Below are 22,644 nucleotides of genomic sequence, written 5' to 3'. Positions count from 1 at the left end.
AGGATCTACTGACCTTCTTTGCCTGTGAATGGGCTGGAGAATTAAGCCTGTGGCAGTGTCACTTACAGATTTGCAAGCAAAATGCCAGCTGGAGAATGCATGAGTTATGTTTGGTTAGATGTTGGTGACTATGGAGAAAATCTGATGTTACCAAGTCAAAAGAAATGACCATAGTAGAAAACTGAGACTGAGTATTTCTCTTAACACATTGAGTATAACAGCTTTAGGTTGGTAGGGGCTAGAGAAAACATTTGCCTCATCATCTCATTTTCTGAAGTTGCCCATGGTGAATACAGGAGCAGGGGACAGAGGCAAAAAAAATTAATCACAAAAAGGGAATGGGGACCTAAGCTACACTTAGGCTTTCTTTCTATCCAGGTAAGCATTTACCACCCACCTTAATACTTAAAAAATCATGAGCTGATCATTTGTGCCTGAATTTCCTGTTTATCCTAAGTTTGTGAATCTATCCCTTGGAAAAGTAGAACTATAAATCTCTCTTCAGAGTATATTGGTAAGGGCAGGCAGTGCTTAGGATTCCAAAATTTAATGAAAGACAAGTACTGATACTTCTTATGTTGAGCTAAAAATAACATTTTAATGTTCTTTAAAAGTTATGATTAAACTTGAAAGACACAAAACCATCATTGATCAGTTAAAAAAAAGTAGTTATATGGATGGTGTTACTTGTACTTCTGGCTTTGTTTTGGTGTTTGTTTTGGGTGGGTTTTTTTTGTTAAATAATTGAGATTCTCTAAAACCAGAAGAGTGATACATTTCTAGTTGGACAGGTGTTTCATACAATGTCTCACTGGTCCAATGTTAGAAAATTTTTCTGTAGTTCCTGCTTAAATGTATTACTCTGAACTGATTGCTCATTATTTTGTGCATTATTTTGTTTGGTTAACACATCTGTCTAAATGCCCTTTTTTTTTTAATATATATTAGGATGTTTTGAATAACTTGGGTTCCTGTGAGTTGGATGAAGATGACCTAATGCTTGACTTGGAGTTCCTAGAAGAACAACATCACCATCATTCTGGTAAGTCAGATAGGTACTGAATATCTTCAATGAAGTATTGTTCTAGAAAGATAAAGAGAATGCATTCAGTACAATTACTTGGAAATAAAAACCCCCTCATTTTCATGGAAGAGGAGAAGCAGGATGCATTTTTTTTTGGTAGTTTTGCCATTTGACAGAAATACACTCTTTACGCTGCATTTTTACAGCTACAGAAAAATTCCAGCACCAAGGGCAGACCCATCTGCTTTTTTAGATACTTAAAATGACTGTTGCTTACCCCAGGCGGTTCCCAGAAAGACCACTGCTGATATAATTGCAATCCTATTTAGTGTGTACTGGAATAATATGCTTCAAATAAAGAAGGTGTGGCTTGAGATGTGAACAGAACTTGATCCTTTCTCTCATGTTGCACTACCTTGATTAATAGCAATGAGCAAGGTCAACTCGCAGGGTGTTCAGAACAATTTTATAATAGATTTATGCAGGGTCTTGGTAAGTCGTGGTACCTGCAGTGGGGCATCTTGCATTTCCTTTGGCTGTGATTGGGACAGTGCAGGGACTAGTCCGTGAACAGGAAGAGTCCTGCTGACTCCACAGGGTTCAGGGAGACTTAAAACATACGTGAGACTTGTACTTAACCACAGGTAGAGCTCCGAGTTTGTACTCTGATGTGATACTCTCTTATGGCACTGACATGCTTTTAAGCAGGAGTAATTCTCACCCTCTCTTTTACCTGCTGCTTTCTGACCTCTCTTTCTCCATCCATGAATGTAGGTACCTGTAAGCACATATTCATGCATAACTGACGTGGAAGTGGGGTTTGAGACATATGCCTGCTTGTGTATGCTGTCTTTAGTTCTGGTCCCTCCTTCGATGCAAATTTAGCAATGGTTATGGATGAGCTGCTTGAGCTGTGCTCCTGTTTAAAGGAGGGTTGTAGCAGCAATATGTGCATGATCGTAGTTTCCTAATTTACTGGGAGCTAGGATGCAACAAATTAACTGCACAGAAAAGGACCTTTCAAACTGTACTGAATTATGCTATTAAGTGGTTACAGAAAGTTAACTCATAGAGGAAGAAATGTGTGTCAAAAATCTTTGAAACCAAACATTACATTTTACAAGAAATCGTAGTGTGTAGACTTGTTCTTTCCCTGGACCTGATGGAAACAAATTAACTGGCAGAACCATTTTCCATAAATGAACTTCCTTAACATGTTGCATTTGGACTTATCTGTGTTTTCCTCCTTTTTATCTTTTTTTTATATTTATGAAGCATGGAATTAAGTGATGGAAAAGTCATGTCCAGTTCGTTGTTGTTGTTGTTATTATTATCATCATCATAATCATCATCATTATTATCATTATCATTGTTATTAAGATGGGTAGCAGCTTCTGGAACACAGCTAAGATCACAATGCCTAAATGACATTATACTTGATAGAAAAGTATTTAAGATGGAGATGTGATATGACATACAATGTTTCTACTCTTGTGTCATTATCCATAGCAAATGGGATGCTTTTAGAACAGAAAGACCTGCATTGCCCTTTGCAGCATGGTGAACATTTCTGTTCTGAGCAGTAATATAAAGACACATGTTGCAGTACACACATTGTTTTTAAACAAAACGGGTTTTATTTTATTAATATTTGCTTTTTGATCCATTTTTGGTGGGTCTAGAATTCCTTATAAGCACCAGAATACAGAAGTGATAATTTTGAATATATACAACTGGTTTAATGCAGACCTTTAAACTTTTGTAAACTCATCAGTTTGGAGGTGATCATATTTCTGGGCATGCACATATAAGCTATTGCAGATAATTGGGAAGCAATATATGATTTTAAAAAGATCTTCAATCTTGTCCCCTTTTTAAAGAAGAAGAGAACAGATTACATGCTGGGGATAAGCCAGTACTCTTATGGTAGAATTTATTATTCTAAGTGAATTTTAATAAAACCAAGGGACTGTTTGATTCTTTCACTATGGTACCAGCCTGAAAATAAGAGTAGATGATTTTCCATAGTATTTGCTAGTAACCATTTTGTTGGAATTTCTGTAAAAGCTTCTTAAAGCTGATGGGCTTGATAGCTTGCCCCTATGGCTTGCTTCAACAAAAATCATTCAACACAATCCCAGATGTGCAGATTTGTGAGCCTCCTCTTCTCTGTTGGTACATGCTGTCCATTGTGTACCAGATTCAGCGCTATGTTATGTCAGCTTTACATATTTGAGTAGTTTTGTAGCAATATTTGTTCACATTTCCATGTGTTTCTCCAATATCTGAAAGGAATCTGTACATCTGACATCCACATGTGTATCATACTAAAGTTAGCTGGAAGTTAATGCATGTACTTCTAGATCTGTTATCAAAATGAAGGTGTTTGAGTATAAAAATAAGACATTAAAAGCTGCTTTTTACATGGAAACCTTAAAATTATTCTTTTCTGGGATTCAAGTTATCAACACTGCTGTGACTATTTACAGTGCAATAAAAATCCTGTTGATGTTCTAAATACTGATTATAGCATTGATTTTTATTAGGGCCATAAGTCATATTGTGCCCCACTTTGGTTCTTTATAAGGAATTCTGTGGAGAATTACAATAGGGGGAAATGTTTCAAGAGAAGCTCCATTGCAGTATTTTAACAAAGACACTGAAATATGAAGAAGTGCAATTGGAAGATAATTCTTTCTTAGGTTGTTAAGGAGGGATAACTAATGAATCGGACAAGTTCCTAATCTTCAAGAGCCTATGAATATCTCTGAAATGACAAATTAGCTGAATATGAGGGCTAACATCACATCCTTGACTTGAATATCAGAAACTATTCCTTGGTCAGGAGGCTGTACGCAGCAAGCTGTATCATTAAAAGATAGCAATTCTGAAGTGTAGTGCCAACGGTAATAAATACAGTTGATGGTGGTTAAAGGCAAGTTGAGAAAGTCTCTTAACTGCCATTAGGAGCGCCCGGTTTTTAGAGACTCTTGTTAGTTAAGGCCCAGTTGATAATAGCTTCTGCTTTTAGCTGCTGTGGTTGAAAAGAACAGGATTTGCTAGGATGGGGAAGTGTCTTTTTGACTTTCTACTGAAGTTCGTAATAGTAATTTAACAAAATAATTGTATTGTATCGATCCACCATAATTTTAGTGGCCACTTATGAATAGAAAATAAGATACTATTGAAAAGATTTCTGGGAGAAATAGCTATTAAGGAGTGAGCTCTGAAATAGGAGCTAGGAGCCAATTGGCAGGCAAGGAAACGTTGTTCTAGAAAGTGGAATGCTGTATTAATTAAAACACAGAGTTAGAAAAGAGAAAGAGACAGATCTGTTACCTCTTTCATTTTTGTGATTGTTATTATTTTTTCAATTAATACTCTGAACTGAATTATTACACGTGTTCTTGTTCTGTCCTCTCAGCTTTTCCCTAATGAGCTGGTTGCCCTCCAGCAGCATCCTCATGAAATAGGGTTCCTGCAGAAAGGCACTATGAACACTGCTGAGTACTAGAAAATAAAAAAAAAATAGCCCTAACTGTTTCTCTAACCATACAATTTGAGATAAGTAGACACCTGCAAACATCATGTAGATGCTTCTACTTTGAATGTAGACTTCTGTGCCCTGCTAGTCTTAGCAGGGCTTTAGAAGTTGGAATTTCCTCATTTCTGACCTTTTGTCTTGTGAGTTTACTGCATGAATTTACTACTTTTGCTTCTGTTTTAAAGGCTGTATTGCCAAGATAAAGAATGTAAGACAGAGACATTTCATTATCCCACCTACACAATTGCTTTGAAATTTAATGAAATAATATTTGTATAGTACTCAGTGAGTGGAGAGCACTACTGCATACAAATGCAAAATATTAATCAACTTGATTCACTGAGAATTTTGCACACTGTTCTTAAACTGGAATGTTTAAAACTAAGCATAATATGACATACACGATGAGCCTTGAGGGTGCCTTTTTATTACTCTAAGTAAATTAGACTTTAAAAACACGCTACAGTGTTGATTTCCTGTTGTAAAATAATGAAGTTAGTGGTTTCTGTAGGAGGAAACTATTGCCAGTTATAGAAAGTGACAGCATTAATTTAACCTCATTCATTTTCCTTTTCCCTGGTGAAACTTTACTTACTTGATTACAAGAATTGATTACTCAAATGTATAAGGAAGACCTTTATATTCAGTGACATAAGCAGTGGGAAATTTATTCAAGTAACGCACATTAATGTGGGTGAGTTACGTACTTGTGTTGTGCCATAGCCTACTGAAAATCCAGATACTTGGTTGTGCATGGTTGGTGTTGTCATTAAATCGTGACTGCAGTAAATAGTAGCCTTTTCTAAAAGTTCACAAAGGCATAGCTATCCAAGGTCTTTTGTAATTTCTTAAGTATTTGCCATAGGTATCATAAAACCAGTGCCGCTGCATCTTTCTACAAACATGTACGTGTGTAGCTGGGACTTGTAGTGACAAATCCGGCTGAAGTGACTGCTCATGGTACTGAATATTAAGCACATGTGCGTGTCACCCCCATGTCAGGCTCCACACTACGCAGTGACTGTTCACGAGTGCGATATTGATTAGCTGTGTACCCAGACTGGCCTGCTGCATCCATCATGCTGTTGCTTGAATGTTTGCTGCATTGTTTTGAATAATGTAGCTCACTATAATTTTTAGAAGAGATTTGTCTTTTGCTGGAGCTTTAGCCATTTTGGGTTTAATGCCTCAGCCTCGTCTGTAAGGCAGTGATCCGAAGTACATGTAAAGCATAGTTATTTATTTCACCCAGGATCTTTCAGAAATAGAATTATTTGTCTTATTTGCTGGAAGAAAATGAATTAAAAGTGGAACTATGAAAGTGTGCTTTAGCATCCCTCTACTGTTCAACTCAGAAAAACCAAGCCCACTTTCAGAGAGAGAGCGCATTTTGTTCAAACCTAACTTAAGAGCATCTCTGTTAGAAGCTTTTTAAGTGTGTGCTTAGTTCTGTGTATGTGGTGATCCATGCTTTGGTATTTTCTTAAGGTTTGTGAATGAAAAAGAGTGTATGTGACTTGACAAAATGACTTGACATGGTAGCTATGGCTCGTCTGTGCCGTATATATATTTTCTTGTGTTAGCAGATGTTGAGAAAGAAGGGGCTGTTCTTGGTAGCTTGGTGTAAATAGAACGGAACGGAATGAGCACGTGAAGGTCTGATGTAGTAGTATCACTCTTATGATATAGTACTTGCTCATGTACACCTAACAAGAAATAGGAAAATAGTTATTAAATCAGTGCTCTTTATTTTAAAATGTAAAGCTATGGTATGGTGCCTGCTTACCGCTGTCAGTAATGAGCAGGTAGAGGCACATCTTAGTGAGGTGGTTGGAAACAGTTCTAACATTTGTCGTGTGTTTGTATTAGGTAGTTCTCATTTCATGCACATTAGTGAGATCCAAAATGTAGTGTGTTGGGCCAGAGTACTCTATCACAACGCAAATACTTGTTTTTTCATTTAAGGAAAATAAATTATTAATTTGACAGTTTAATGTAAGGTTTTTGCAAACTTCTGTGGGCAAGGTAGAAACAGGGTTTTGGTTTTTGAGATGGATGAGCAAGTTATTTAAATGTCAAATTACAGTCATCATATCAGGTTATGATATTTTAGTAACATAATTATCTTAGCAGCAGCCTTGCCAAGAAAAATGCAGTGCACTTGTTTATTTAGAAAGTAAAAGTCAGGATTTTTTATTGTATTTCCTTTAAATATAGATAGCCTGCAGATCAATTGCCATCAGTACCCAGCCAAACGGAAGTGTTGGTGTAATGACCCAGTGATTATAATTAGGTAGTTGCTGAGTTATTTTGAGTGCAATGAACAAGCTGTGTGAAAATTCTGTGGTGGGTTTGGAGCTCCTCCTGTGTCTATTAATTAAATGTACTAATTATTCTTGTTAATTTTTTAATGTAAGGTAGGAGAGCTGAGATGAAACCCCTTTGGCATTTTGTTTTTTGGTGGTTTGTTTTCTTTTTAACCAGGAGTGGGAGAAATAGAAATGCTATTAAAGAAAAAGTACAGCAAGATTCAGTGCTGGTAGTGGGTCATTAACACAGGGAGTTGCAAACTGTAAAACAGAAGTAAATTTGCTTGCTTTTGAAATGTGAAACACCTTCTAAATGTAATAATGGAATAGAAGAATATGCTGTACTTATAAATTATGCTTCTTGTTCTGGCAGCAAAGCACCAAAAGGCAGCTCCCCAGCTATGGTGGATCAGCTGGGATTCATTGAAACCAGAAGTGTTAGCTGTTAGCGTGGCCGACGCGGGGTGTTGCAGGGTGCCTTTGGCTCCGGGGCTGGTCCTCAGTGTGACAAAAGCTGGCCCTTGTCAGAAGCCTGGAGTCCTCATCAGTGTTTATGCAGGGAAGCGTGCAGGGGCACTGAGCTTTGGCCCTACCACTGGCGGTGTCTGGACGTAAGGTGTCGCATTTTTGAAATACAGTTGCAGCAGCACAGAAACTGAGATGGGGCAAATACCACTTGCTGGATGTTTTTCCTGAGATTTCTAGCAAAGCAGGCCTCCTGCTCCCAAGCAGAAGTTGCCTCTGAGAGTCTGACAAAGCGCCTGTGTAATCCATTTGTGTTAGTCAGTGCAAGGAAAGCAGATTTTTTTAGTGTTTTTAATTTCCCTTTAAATAGACAACAGGAAAAAACCCCAATCCTAACTATGTATTTTTGTCAGACAACTGCTTAGAACCAGAGAAGAGATACTTGGGTAGTTTGAGTGTATTGCTTTACTCATGAATGTATCATTGCAGCAAATTATGTTTCTGTGTTTAAAAACAATGACATGTTTTGATTTTTAATTGGAACTGGGCACCCAACTCCTTGAGCTATTTTAAAAGCTTCACCGTTCTCAAATACCACCTTTAGAGATATATTAGTTACAGATTAGGTTAAACTAGGGCAGCATCCCTTCTGTTTTCTGCTTGAAATGTGTAATAACATTTCAGTTTATATTTACAGTCTTTGAACGAAATAAAGATTGTGACGGTAAAGTAATAAAGAGCTCTGTGTCTGTGCCAAAAAGGAAGGTCACAGATTATTTAGCTCAGTAGCATCTTGCATTGCCACTACAGATTTTGGACAATAAGATAATAAAAAAGGAAGCAGTACTAATAGTGAACATAAACTGATGTGTGATTTTGCGATGTTAATTATGCCACTGCATAGGTATCCCAATAAAAATTAAAAGGGGAAGTTTGTGTTAGTTTTTAATTTTGCGAGGGAAGAAGACTCGCATGTGCACACTGGCTTCCAGCATGGCTTTGGAGTATGGAGTGGAGAGTCACATGCAACTAGTTTCTCCATAGCTGAAAAGTTAAAGTGGAGGGATTTTTATATTTTCAGAATAACCTATTCTACTAAGCTACACGTTTCCCCCTGAAGCATTGTTTAATAAATCTGACATAGTAATGGAGTAACTTAAAGTCTCCAGGGAAATGAAATAAAACTTGTAGTCTTCTAAACTCTTCTAACCATGATCTACAGCTTTTGAAAGAGTACTGGGCATGGAGAAAAGAGATTTTTGTGGGCTTTGCAGTGAAATAATAGGTAGCATTATTAAATGAAGAGAGCGTATTGGTGTTAGTCAAAAATCACCACTGCATGCTTGTGGCTAGGCATGTTATTAGCAGCCTTGAAGCTTAAGTTACTGAAAATAAGGAGAAGAAAAAATAATGAGTAGAGAAGAAGTTAGTATTAAATTGGAATGAAACTAAATAGAAATCATAGGCTAATATATAAGGTTAGTCCTCCAGTATCCTGGAGCACCCTGCTCCATATTCTGGGAATGTAGTAATGAGTTGAGAGTCCTATTCTGTTCTGTTATTTATGTAAATGAACAGTGTAATCTTACTGCGATTTTAAGTGAGAAAAAAACCAAACCCACAACCCAGAACTGGTACCAATTTAACTTTACCCTAAAACTCCTTTAGTGTGTTTTACCTGAAAAGTTGAGTTGCGAATGAGCCTGGCTGATGAGCCACAGGAGGCATGTAACACCAGATTCTAGCTGTGCTTCCCTCAGGATAAGTCTTAAAACATGTCTGAGATACAGATAATTGGACTGTGCAGTGTGTTCTCAACGGATCAAGGAAAATGCTCAGTTTCCTGAGCAAATTAGTATTTATGGCTCTTTTTTGGTGTGAAGAGGGGTGAAGGATTGATAATGTTCAATTGGTGGGTATCACTTAGGTTTCTTTCTGCCTGATAGAAATTTTATTAATGATATATGCTTGTAAATCCTATTCAGTTAAATGGAGCAGTTGGAAGACCAGCATCATGGAACATCACAGCCATAATTTAGACGCCAAGAGGTTGCTCCTTCATAAATAGACAAGAAGGGCAAAGGAGCACAGTCCTGAACTCCAGGGTCATGAAAGAATACTGTTGAGTGAGATGCATTTGTATGGTTATCATGGAGCAATTAGAATCAGAGTCTGCATCTCAGTTTCGTGCACTTTCATAATTATATTGTGACATTTAGTTACAAATCCTTATTCATATTGGTATGCTCAGCCATCATTTACTGAAAGAACCAGGACAGTAATTAAATAGGCATACTGCCTTGCTTCGTTCCTTTGATTTTATACATACATCGAGATGAAACATCTTCTTTAATAATATCTGTAGGCAGAAAATAAGTGCAATAAATAAACATTATGACAAATCAAAGCATACCATCCTATTTAAAGCAATTCAGCGTTTTTAGATAACAAAGTTTAAGTAGGGTGCCAAGTGCTGCTTTTCTATCCTGCTTTGTGAGTTTAGAAAGATCTGGACTGGATGTCTTGCCAAAATGGAAATGTGATGAGAGCTTCAGAGAGGAGCATGATGTTTCTTCTCAGTTTTCCATGAGTACAACCAAGAGATTTAGGGACTAAGAACAACAGTGAGCTCACAATTATACTGCAGAACAGCCATAACTCAGTTTTATATAGAAACAACTGCACCTTCCATACCACTTCTGCAACCATCCTACTTCAAGGTCAGACTGAAACTGTGTGTCTAGAAAGTGTGAGTTAGTGATGGCTTTTGACATTTTGAAGTATTTATCTCTGAGATCCTTGTAGCTCCACTCTTAGGTAAAGAAAGGAGGGAAGGGCAGTCTGATAGTTAAAACTTGAGTTTGGGTCTCCTGGGCTGAGCTGGGGTCTTTGGTGCAGATTTCCAATGTTACTCTGGGCTAGTCACTTAATTTCCTTGTAGTATGTAGAAAGTGGTACTCTGGTAGTCACAGGGATTTGGCGTTAAAGTCTGAGAGATACTCAAGATACCATTGGGATGGAGCTGCAGTAATAATTAGAGTCATTATGGTCCTTAGAGGCCAATTATGTTATATTTTGTGCCTCTTCACACATCATTCCAGGAAGTGGAGCAGACACGACCATTGCTGTTGCTAGTGTCTCCGCTACTGTTACTGCTCCTGTTTTAAAAAATGCCAAACACAGCTTGCTTTATAGCAGGAGGGAAAAAAATACTGCAAAAGCTTATCGTACTCATCAACTAAAGCCTGGTCTCAAAACTAAATTACTTTCTAAATCTTTCCAAAATTTTACCTATCATCAGTCATTACTCAAAGATTGAGTCATACCTGCTGCAGTGTTTGAAAATATTAGTTGGCTTTATTGTTGTATATCTTGTACCTGAGTGTCTTGTGATGAAAGAGCCTGTTGTCCCTTCTTTTGTCCCTGTGAGGATTCTGTCAAATACTTAATATTGTTTGGATTTTGTCGATTTTTATTTCTGTTTTTACGTCAAACTTCCCTTGAGGAGGGAAGGAATTCACAAATAAATGCCATGCAGGTAAGTAAGCCCTACGATTTGTTGCAGCCTAGTTTCAGCTTTAGAAGGGTGGTCAGCAGGTAGGTAATGCTTCGGAGGTGCGTCAGGGGTACCTGAGCTTCCTGAGAATATTTTGGCTTCTTGGAGACCCCCATAAGTCTGTGCTTCTTGATTGTATAGCTTAGCTAGTTTTCCTTCTTACAATGCGCTACAGAAACTGTACACCTCTCTTTGCCAAGGGAACTATTTGAGATAAACTCTGAAAGGTGGCCTTAAAGAAATTTTCTGGTTTTACCTTCTGTACTTAGGCTTATTCTAGGATTCTTTGATCTGACCCAAAGTGAATAACAACCAGACATCTCCTTCTCATATGCCTGATTTTAAGAATTCTTCCATGCAACTCTTACTGTAGGGAACAGCTTTAAAATGAAAGTTCGTCAAAGCACCTGCTTGCCACTGCTCCAGTAGCTTCTGCAAAAGACAATGAATGCATTCATTATGCCTACTGAGGATAAAGCATCAGTATTACTGGGTTTGGGGATTTTTTTCCCGGCTGTTTCCATAATGTTGTAACATTTTTAGGAGAGAGAGTCTACTTCCAGTTAATATTTAAATGAAAATGAGGTTGCAGTTGAAAATATTCAGAATACACTTTTGAGAACAAGCAACAAGTGGTCTATTGCAGGATGGATAATGTATGGAGTGATGGATTTGCAAGTGGCAAATTAGGCACAAATTGATATTACACTGAATCTAAGGGGTTCTGCGTAATTTTCCCTTTTTTTCACAGAAGTAAGCATGTATCAGTTTGATATTTGGAGCTGCTGAACCACGCATTAGCCTGTGAAAAGCTGACTGCCAGTGAAGATTTCTCAACTTCCAAGAGCGTAGTCTGATGAATGAGTGAGAGCTCCTTGCATCTTGCTCTATGAAAACTTTCTCTTTAACTACAATGTTGAAACTAAAATTATTTCACATATGCACAAAAAAAAAAAAAAATAAAAAAAAAAAAAAATCAGCATATTCCTGCAAGCAGTGCCTTGCATACTGGGGGAAAGAGGTTGCAGTTAGTAGTGTGGTGAGTAGTATAAAGTAGGCAGTTGCTAAAGCAGAGGTAAGAGGGGCTGGGATGTGGGCAGGGGTGCTGGGCAGAGGGGCTGTGCTGGTACTTGAGGGATCCACGAATGGCTGTGTGAATCCAGAGAGCGGGGAGACGTGTGCCTTCACTAGTGACCCTCAGTCTTCCTCACCCCAGGAGGAGGAGGGGACCTGGCTGGCTGTGCTTCCATTTGATGCAGCGCCTGCACTAGGGGCTGTTGCAGACAGCGCCTTGTCTGCGGATGCCCCTGTGTCCGGCCATGTCGGTGGCCTGTGCATGGCTGTCTCTCTGCCGTATGAGCTCATTTTTGCTACTGGTTGAAGCTGCACACAGGCAAGTGGCAGCAGCATCCTCAGTCAGGAGCACAGACCTCCCGACGGAGCCCCTGTGGCCGGGCAGGAGGGATCTCCTCAGCCCTGCAACCACCGGAGGCCATGGCCCTGAGCAGCGTCCCTCACCCATATGGGCTGGTAGTAGCACGTATGGAAATGTGCCTACCTAGTAGCAGTACGAATGTAAACGTAAAATATACCACAAACCAAAGCCATTTCTTTGAGCTGTTTCAGGGTTTTAAATGCTTTAATTCCTCGCACCCAATTTTTGAGAACCAGCGACAGATTTTGTTTGTAACACGGTAACTGCTGAATCAGCATGAGTGAGAAATGAAACAGAAAATTGGGACTAAATGAGTGCAGTGGTTTTTTTGGTTGCAGGATGGTTAACAAGCTTATTTTATTTTCCCTCATTTAAGTATTTCCAGCCTCGCAATCACAGTTCACATGTTTTTTAGGCAAAAGGATTAAAGCAATGTCTTTGCAAAGTTTAAGGAAGCCAGAGAGGCCCCTAAGGCCTGAGAAACTCTTACGAATAAAAAAGAAAGTGTTGGTGGTAAACTTCTCTTTATTTTAATAGATTATGATTTTGCTGACTGTCAAAAGCCCAGGCAACATGATTAACCTGTTGAAGATCTTCCTGACTTGACTAGTTTTTCTCTCGTGGAAGTTTTTCTTTATAAAAAACCAATTTACTGTAAAAATACACTTATTTGAAAGTTGAAAAGCAGGCAGTAGATAAAATGAAAGTACAGCTGTGTTGTAATATTATATTTTTCCTTTTTCCAAAACCTGTTAATTTCACAGAAAATAGTTTTGCCAAGCCTCTGTATTTCTAATACATTTTTTTTCCATGAATAAAACATGGAATAACTCTATTTCTAAAGTTCAATTCCATTGTTTTCTTCCCTACGAATTCTTTAATTTGTTCGTTTGACTCTTTTGGAGATTTTTGCAGAATTGGGGGTTCAGGAAAATGTATTTTTTATACCTCTTAATATGACATCACTGACACTACCTACTTTTAAATTATGATTTTGAAGGTAGAATGATATAGATGTGTTACTTAACCATTATCTTATTGTCAGTGTGTATTAGATTAAATGCAAACACCTCCTGGTTCTGTGGATTTTCAATCAAAGCCACATGAATACACAGCATGAGTGTATGCAGAGATGAGCTGCATGGAGCTGTGTGGTTTACTCACGTGGGGAAACTGGTACCGTATCACTGCGCATCTGGAAAGATGCGGTTTTGCCTGTGGAAGGAGGTTCACCAGGTAAAAGGCATCACCTTGTACTGAGTTTTTCTGCAGTCTAGTCCCATGATCCTCTGACACTTAAGTTATCACAGGTAGTAAATAGTTGGGGGAAACAGAGAGGGGGAAAGAAACAAATATAGGTAAGAAGGAAAAATGGCATGGGAAAAACCTTTAGCTTCTGGGTAAAATAACATACTTCGGAATGAAGTTACTTGAAATTTGGTTTAGAAAGATGTATGGCAAGTGGCTCTAAAAGAATTTTTCAAACTCTCCCAGCTTTCAGGTACCAGCAGGTGTATTGTTCTGTCCCTTTATTCTGGAAAGAAATCCACAGGTTAAATGAAATCCAGGTGAGCATTCTTCAGACGGCAGGGGTCATAAGCAGGAGCTCTCTGTAACACAAGTGTGCTTGCTGTGTGCACTGCTCCCAGTGTTCCTCACAGCACACACAGAGTATAGGTGAGGAGTGATGGAGAGGTACGGTACACGGCATCTAGGCTCGCAATAGCCTGCACTCTTATCAAATCTGCAAGAACAGATTCTGGGGATTTCTTCTTTTGCCGTACAGGACTAATGAGCCATTGAATCAGCTCAGTGGCAGGTGTGGAAGGGTGGGAAAGGGAACACAGTGAGGCCAGAGAAGATGACAGAAAAGGCCATGCTTTCTTCCTATATGAGTATTTCTATTTCCCAGATTTTGTAACTGTAAGTAAAAGACGACACTTGTGTAACTTTCTTCTTAAATACAACTAAGGTTGTTTTATACTCCCTCAGCCCCACCCCAACCCCTCACATTTAGCATGTATTTTCCCTCTTCTTTCCTGACAAACTTTCTGTACTTTTCTGGAATATGCAGGAGCCTGTGTTATCTTAGCTGACATATGGATTTAGTATGGTTGCATGTGTGGCCTATCGGTTACTACTTTAGCAGATCCAGCTTACTTTAGAGGTGGTGTGCAGAAAAATCTTACTTGTTCATCTTTAGTCCTTCTTCTGACCTACCTCTGTTGGCTTTTCTGTGAAAGAAATTGTATTTTGATGGGCTTCTTTGTGCTTTACATGCAGACGGCCTGTGTCTTTTCAACCCTCAGTTAGTTCCTGATTTCAGGAAATGGCGTATTCAGGTAATGGTATTTTTTGAAACTGTAGGTCAAAGATGTTAAGTCTCGCTTGCATCCAGTCTTAGAAGTCCACGCAACCAAGACATTAGTTAAGTTTGCCAGATTTTTGCTGATAGAATAATGGAGAAAGCTGTCTCCCAACAGACTATTTTGTTTCTTAGGTTATGGAATAGAAACTCCGTGATTATTTAATAATGAAAGCTGTATTTATAAATTATAGGTTCGACGTTCTGGAGTCAGTAGAACTCCTTGGAGATCAGCCTCCTTTCTAATTATGTGTGCGGATGAATTGTCCCTATATTTACTGCTGCAAAAATACATTTGAAATTTTCGTATCTCATCAGGATTTAGGTCACTGTGCTTAGTATTATATTCAAATTTCTATCAAGGATGATTCAGCATGTTTAAGTTTACCACTTATCCCCTTGATTTCTTTGTTTAAGTCCATTATATATTCAGATCCCTTCTGTATCCTTACACATTTGTATCTATGCATGTTCGTTAGTTTGTGGGAAATATATAGCTATTGTATCAAAGAGGACTTAGAAAAAAAATAAAACTTTCCATTGGGAAAGAGATATTGTTCTGTGCTTCAAGAATTTGCTATGGAAGTGTCTCAGTGGGGCGTTAAACATGTGTTTAGCCTGAGGCACATGGCTATCTCTGCTGGCGTCAGTGGGATCATACGTTTCAGATTTAAGCTCATCCATAGGTGACCCTGGTCCTAGGAGGGTGGACTTGGTTCATATAGTGCCCCCTGTGAGACTGAAATTTTAGAGCTATTCAGTTGCCGTCTCTCTCCTTCAATATAATTATGTCGTGGCTAAAAGTATGTGTAAGTACAGTATTGCTAGCGGAAATGGTAGAAGACTAAACTGCGTAGCCCAGCTGAGGAAACATATAGTTACAGGTAACTAATGTATGCACTAAATTCTACTGCACCATGGTTCTAATAGCAGCATAGTTTAGAGGAACAAAAATTCATATTATTAAATGAGTAATGATCATATTTCATAAAATAAATTTGGGGATGCCATCTAACTGTTTAATTTCATGTGTCTTCTAGGTATAGAAATGAAAGAAAAAGATAGGAAGATACCACAATATTTTTGTTTATATTGTAAGGAAAATTAGAGTTGGTAGTAAAGTACAGAATGCATATTTTAATCAAAATGTTAACATCTTTTCAAAAATAAATCGTTCAGAAGGTACTCTTCTCCGGTGAAGCTTGGTCCATACAAAGTCTGCTATTTTCCCAAAATAATGGGTATCATTCCTGATTTGTTCTTAATCATCCAAGCGGCGTAGAAATAGGTAATATGAAGACTTCAGTTCTAATAAATATTTTCTTTAAACAGATATTTTTTTTTAACTGCCAACTTTTTACACTTAGTAGTCTGAGGAGACCTTGAAAACAATTACGTAGGGGGGAAAGAAAGTCCGCAACAAAAACAACTTATTTTTATTATTATATCTTATTGAACTTAAGGTTCATTTAGATGAGGTTCATTTAAAATCTCAGCATGCCTTTTAACCCACTAGACTATTGTTTAAGAAGTGGTGTGAGAATGTTCTTTAATAAAGTAGAAATAGATTAGAAGCGGGTTAGGTCCCTTACTATCTCTCTTCTTAAATAAATACATTTTGTTTCTCTTGCAAAAATGTAGTGCCTGAGTATTCTGCATCTAACAGAAGAGAGAGTTGGGCCCTATGTCAATTATTTCTGTAGTAATTTCTGCTGAAGTCGCTGCAAGTCAGCCTAGAAAGTGTTATGGTCTGAGTTTCTCCTGAACAGAAGCTGTGTCTGTCTTGGCAACCTTGATCACATATGTAGGTTCCTATATAATTAGATTAACCTTAATAGGGGAATCTTAATGAGGCTATTTGATTTTTCCTTCCTAAACCAAAGACCAAGATGTCACTATTTTGTTTCTGAATTTTGTACCTTAAGCATTTAGTTTCCCATAAATTTTGCCAACAGGTGACTAAAACTATACTTGTGCTTTCTCCTCTTCCACACATATTTTCAAAAGGTTTTTTGAACACAGGATTTTTACGGCATTTTCTATCTCTGACATGACCTATATGAACATCTAGAATACCTCCACTGGGAAAAAATGAGTCAAAACCCAGTGAAAGACTTAAATGAGTTGATTCTGAAAGTGCTTGTGTGTTGTAGATTTGAATCACAATTTCTGGAAAAGCAGTTTTGTCTCAACAAGTAGGGGCTGGATGAACTGAGTTTTAATGGTGTCCTAGCTCCTGCCTGAGTGTGTGGTCTGTGCAATTAAGTGCTTTAACCTGTGCTCCTTACCCTTACAATTAGGTGCCAAGTAATCAAATCACTTACGAAGGTACAACGCACTGATTAAAGTGGTTTTACAGAGTTACGGCGCACTCAACGTTCAAGTGTCAAATGTTATGATTTGATAAAAATCAAAAGACTGTATTTTCTTTATCTGATGCAGTACCTACATGTAGTAAACAGGATATGTATAGATACAAAAAATAAGTAGGTTAGGTATAGACTACTTATGGGAAGAATAGATCTATGGAGCCATTGTTCTTTAGGTTGTTAGCAATGTGGTGAGCTATAATTTTGCATATGCTGATGAAGCTTTTGATACTTAGCCATACTTGGCTTTCTGCTCTTTAATGGTCTCAGTAGTTTTGGTTTTGGTTTTGTGACGGTGTTTTCCTTGTTGTTCATATGCATCGCTGTGTGTAGTATAGCTGCCCAGACTGCAAGAATAAGCTGGTAACTTTTCACACCTTTTAGTGTACCAAATGATTTAAAATATAATTGCCAGTGTCCTGTCTGAGCAGAGGATAGGATTTATCTGGGGGATTTGGTTTGTTGGCTTTTTTTTTTTGCAGGCTTTTACCTTAGAATTTAATGTAGTAGCTTAAAAAGGACTAATTGTATTTTCCATAGCAAATACCATAGGGAGTCTTACGCTGTATTTATTGTACAGCTTTGGAACATTTCCTGTGATTTTTTTTCAAAACCCTTTTCCTTAACTGGTACTTACTCTGGAAAATTATCGTGTATTATCTTGAGAACATTTCAGTGTGATTGTGTGAGATGACGTTACAGAAACCAGACTTCTTACGTACTGAAAATACTTAAAACTCCTCGTTTATTTTCTTAATTCTTGAGGTGGTGGCAAACCAATCCTAATGAGTCACAACTGACTTTTAATTCCACAGTTTGTCACCTGAAAATGGGAATAAGAGCAGCTCACGTATTCTGAAGGTGACACAGGGGATTTTTTACGAGAATTCTCATGAACAGCATGACAGTTACTTGGAGTTACTAATGTAGAAGTCACCTTGAATTTCACTCATCTTTAAGAAGCAAGTTTTCCCTTCCTTTTAATGTAGCAAAAGGGGTTTTGTGGTTCTGATCTAGGGATCTCTTCATGTGCTGTAGCACTTGCTGGGTATTTGGAGAGTAGTTGGGAAAGGAGCCTAATATTCAATACGTTATTTATGTTAGATGATTTTCCCAACATTTTTGGTAAAAGGAAGTCTTGCATTGGTGAGGTAGTAGTAAACTTTAGATGCATATTGACTCTGAGAACAGCAACAAATGTTTTTGTGTTCTCCGTACAATTTTATAAACATGTCTACTTGAAAGAAATATTTGTGTTAGGAACTTGGTTTCAGTTTGCAAATGAATGCAGAACTGTGCTTTGCTTTTGACAGTATCTCTAGCAAACAGAAACCTAATATTGCTCCAGTTACAAAATGCAAAACAACTTAATTTTGTTACTGTATCAGACTGTCGTCCTTGGTCTTTTGTTTAGTGCTTTATGAAGTTAGAGTTGATTCAGCTTTAATGAAACTGGGGAGGAGCAAGGAGAACCTGAATTTCAGCGATTCTTATCTTCTAGTGTAGGCTTGCTGGTTTCCTTAGAGATGTAGTATGTTATATACACTAAAATAAATGGATGTAAAATATTGTTGGGAGGTTTAATTTAGTCAAGTACCATCATTTTAAATAGGTGACTATTGAGTCAGATAAAAGAATTTACTTCCAGTGACTTTGGAGAGAGTGATGTTTGATTCATGTTCCTCTTCACATTTGTACCCAGTAGGGAACTGTCTGGTAGTAACGTGAGATCTCATGTCTCTTCCACATAATTCAGAGAGATTCTAACAGTGCATCTGGCACTCACGGGTACCATGCAGATTTGTGGATTCCCTGTGGTACCTCTGGTCCAGAAATCAATAATTATACTGACACAGAAATGTTTTAGGTTTGGTTGTTGCATTTCTCAGTTTTGAGGAGGAAAAAAGGAAAGAGTATGTGAGAAGGGGCGAAATATTTCTATTGGGTTTGATATTATTTTTTTTTTAACTGGATGCAGGTAGAGGCTGTGTAAACATTAACAAATAAGAATGAATATATTTTTAAACTAGTTTTACTTGATAAATATCTTAAATTAAACCAGCAATAACTTTCTACTTACATGTTAGTCTTTTGTATTCTGAACAGCTGCTTTTCTGGTATGTTTTATGGTCTTCCCAGAAACTGTAATGGAATTACAGCCCTACTCTGGACAAGCAGAAATAAATCATACAGTTTACAGGAAAAGTGTATAGCCTCGATTCAGGAAAACTGAGCTTTCCTTCTCTCTGTGCCACAGATTGTCTATGTAGTCCTTTGCAAGACACTCTATTTTATTTGCTCATCAGTATTTATTTCTTGCATAAGGATCCTGTTGGGATGTATTCTTTATTTCAAAGGTGTTTATATACTGTGATTCCAGGATATACTCCAGCTATAATATATCCTGCAGTTTAATAACTTACAGTAAGTGTTTTGCAAATAAGATTCTGATACCGACTGGATTGTTTGAGAAATGTTTTGCTCTAATTTTGCAAGTGACGTTTACTTCTAACAAAAGAGAAATTAAATAGCTTTAAAATTGAGAGTGGTGAAACAAAATGCTCTGTGGGGAGCTTGGTCTCTTGATTGACAGTGAATGGAAGCAAACAGGAGATTCTGATCTGGAATATCAAGAAAGGGGAGGACGATCAAGATCTGCATCCTCAGGCTGTGATAATGAGCCTGGACTGAAGAAGGGGCTGACTTAAAGGCTCCAGTGCTCTGTGCGGGCATTCTGCCTTTAGCAGATCTATAGGTGAGCTCTCATCATACATGCTGTACCAACACGTATTTAGTTCACAAGTATTTATTCTGTACGTGCATCCATATTTTAACTGAAGCTCTTTATCCTGAAGAAGCTCAAAACATTTTATGGCATCACAAGCAATATTAATATAATTATATCCCTAACTGTGTTCCTAGTTTAAAACCTAATTTGGAAAACAAACTACAGCAAGGGGAAGAAAACCGTGCAAACCACCAAGATGACAAAACTGAGCCGTTTTCACCATCTACACTTACCAGTATGCCCTATACCCAATTGCAGATTGGATTGTTTTGTGACTTTCTGAATCATGTGATTTTAAGACCTTCTCCTCTGTACTGTTTCCTGGCATCCACTAGTATTGACAGTTTAGATTCTCTGCTATGGGAATTACTGATTATGATATTGCTAACATCTGTTTATTTGCAGAAGCAGAACAGCACGTTTTTTCAAAACTAGAAGGAAATACAGAAATTTTGAAAGAACACATAATTTACCATCCCTACTTGTGTGAAAAATGTTTTTTACATCTTTCATCCAGCCAACAAACATAGATTTTATGAGCCAGTATGAAGCACGTTAGTTCTGGAAAAAAATCAGTAGCATTGGGGTCATGTTAAAGAACATTTCACTCCACTTTCTCCTACACTATCGGTTGTATTCAGCATGTTAAAATTATTTTAGTTCTTTTTTTGGTCATGTGTAATTGCAATCTTCCTTCTGCTAGAGATACATGAGTTCGGTTTTTTTCTTTATCTGCCCACGTAGGGTCTGCCTTGGCTGTGCGTATGACTTGCAGGAATTTCCCATATTTGAAAAATGAAAAGCATGGAACCACACTGTTCTTTATAAGTTTTACTGTTGCTAGTTACTTAGAATCATGTTTGTGCTCCACGATTTAGTTAATATTGACAGCTGTCCCGTTGGTAAGCCTGTGCCCCCTGCCAAGGTGTCTGAGCTGTTCCTGATCCTATGCAGTTTAGAACTTGGTATTTTAAGACAGATCAAGATCAATGACGGTTTACCTTAAAATGTGGTTGAGGAGATGATTTAAGAGCTGCCCAGAAATTTTTATGCATGGATAGACCAACAGCAGTGATCTTGCAAGTCAGATGTTGGTGCTGTTCACTTAGTCTCCACTTGGTTTGGCTGACTATCCGGGCAGAAACACTGACCCTAACACTTAGGACCTGCCTTAATTGCAGTCATTGGTTTGTATTAATAGCTGGCATTCTGAGCGTTCAGGTTACATCCAGAGATGTATCGCTTTGTCCTACAACGTCTGTCACTGACCTTGGAGCGTGAGTGCAGGCAACTTCAAACTGTTGCTTGTACACCTGGTCGCTTTCTCCCTCTCCCCTTTTCTCTGTCATTGAGAGAGATTGCTTCATTTTAATATTGCCTTATTTTAGAAATTTAAAGATAATACTGCCTTATTTTAGAAATCTGCTTTTGAACCATCAAGGACTGTTCTATGCTCAGTGGCCAAGAGCACCGGTGCTTTCATGAGACATACTTCAGGTGTGCCCGTTTCTTTGCACAGGCTATAAAGCAGGCTGAACTAGGTGTAGATGCCTGCTGATGTGAATCGTACTGTTGTTTTTGTGGATTCTGTCTTGGCTTCTTAAAACAGATAAAGGGCTCAGTCTGTGTTTTGTTTGCAGATACAGCTGGGTTGTCTTTGAGAAGTGCGAGATGCCTGTTTAAGTTCTGTGATAAAGCTGTACACACGTGCATATGGATACATATCTGCAGAATCTCAGTTCTTTGTCTTTTATTTATTTTCCTGGTAGACCATTATCAATGTGGTCTTGTGGAGCCTGATCACAAAGCTGCTTGAAGTTCCTGGGAAAGTTTTCTTGATTCTGATTTTTTGATGGCTTTTGCATGTGCACTTGATTAATCAAACTGTTGCTTATTTGTTTAAATAATTAAACCCAGTGGTGTTTGAAGGCTGAAAAAGCAATGGATTCAACAGCCTATAATTGACTGAAATGGGAATTCCATTTGAAGAACTGCTGGAGAATCAAGTTCACTATGTAATTTTAAAATGCAGAACACTTGTGGTGTTTATGTATGCAGCTCCTGTTCATTATGCTGAAATTGAACTGAAAATTGTTTTCTTTTGCTGCCATTAATTTTAATTTTTAAATTCAAAGCAAATTAAGTTGCTAACTTCAACAGCTATAGAGATGACTTCCTAAATATGAGATAAACTCAATTTCCAGCTATGCCTAACAAGCCTCATTTTACGGGGTTCTTTCCAAATACCTGCAGTGAAAGCCAATGTATTTGAAAAAGAATGTGTCGTGATTGTTTCAGCTCGTATAAACTGCCCACTGACAGCAGTAGGCAGATAACCGTAAAGCTTCCTGTGGAAAATTGACATGCCAGTTTTACCTCTTTCATTGCTAATAACTTCACCAGCAGCATTCAGATCACCTAGTAGGGCTGGATAACACAGAAGTTACAGATGGAATGAGCTAATTGTCTCATCTGGTGTGTTTGGGTTGGTTTGTTTTCCTTCTTCCTTTTTCCTGCCAATACAGCATGTTTCCTATGGTGTGTTTCCTGTCGGCTTTCCATTACCTTAGTTATGAAACTGTGGCCAGTTGCCTTGAGAATTTTCCACGTTTCATTTTTTTTCTTATTTTGAGTTGTATCTAGCATTCATAGACCTGAGTGATGCCTGAAGTGATGCAGAGGGAAAACAGACGGTGAGATGAGCGAACAGATGTGCCTAGAGTTCCACTATTTTGTTTCTTACCTCTGTGACCCTGAATCTCTAAAAAAAATTATATTTTTTCTGATTT

The 22,644-nt window shown here is 37.9% G+C and overlaps 1 protein-coding gene across 5 annotated transcripts in view; it reads left to right on the top strand.

The window, feature by feature from the left end:
* CCSER1 (coiled-coil serine rich protein 1) overlaps positions 1-22,644 on the top strand; it is a 712,966-nt gene that overhangs the window by 129,523 nt on the left and 560,799 nt on the right. For all 5 annotated transcript variants that reach the window (XM_055795209.1, XM_055795210.1, XM_055795212.1 and 2 more), the window contains exon 4: positions 949-1,042. In XM_055795209.1, coding sequence (XP_055651184.1) covers positions 949-1,042 — 94 coding nt within the window. The remainder of the gene's footprint in view (positions 1-948; positions 1,043-22,644) is intronic.

The sequence above is a fragment of the Falco peregrinus genome, chromosome 2, assembly GCF_023634155.1.
Source record: "Falco peregrinus isolate bFalPer1 chromosome 2, bFalPer1.pri, whole genome shotgun sequence".
Classification (NCBI taxonomy): Eukaryota; Metazoa; Chordata; class Aves; order Falconiformes; family Falconidae; genus Falco; species Falco peregrinus.
This window is presented reverse-complemented; position numbering and strand designations above follow the sequence as displayed.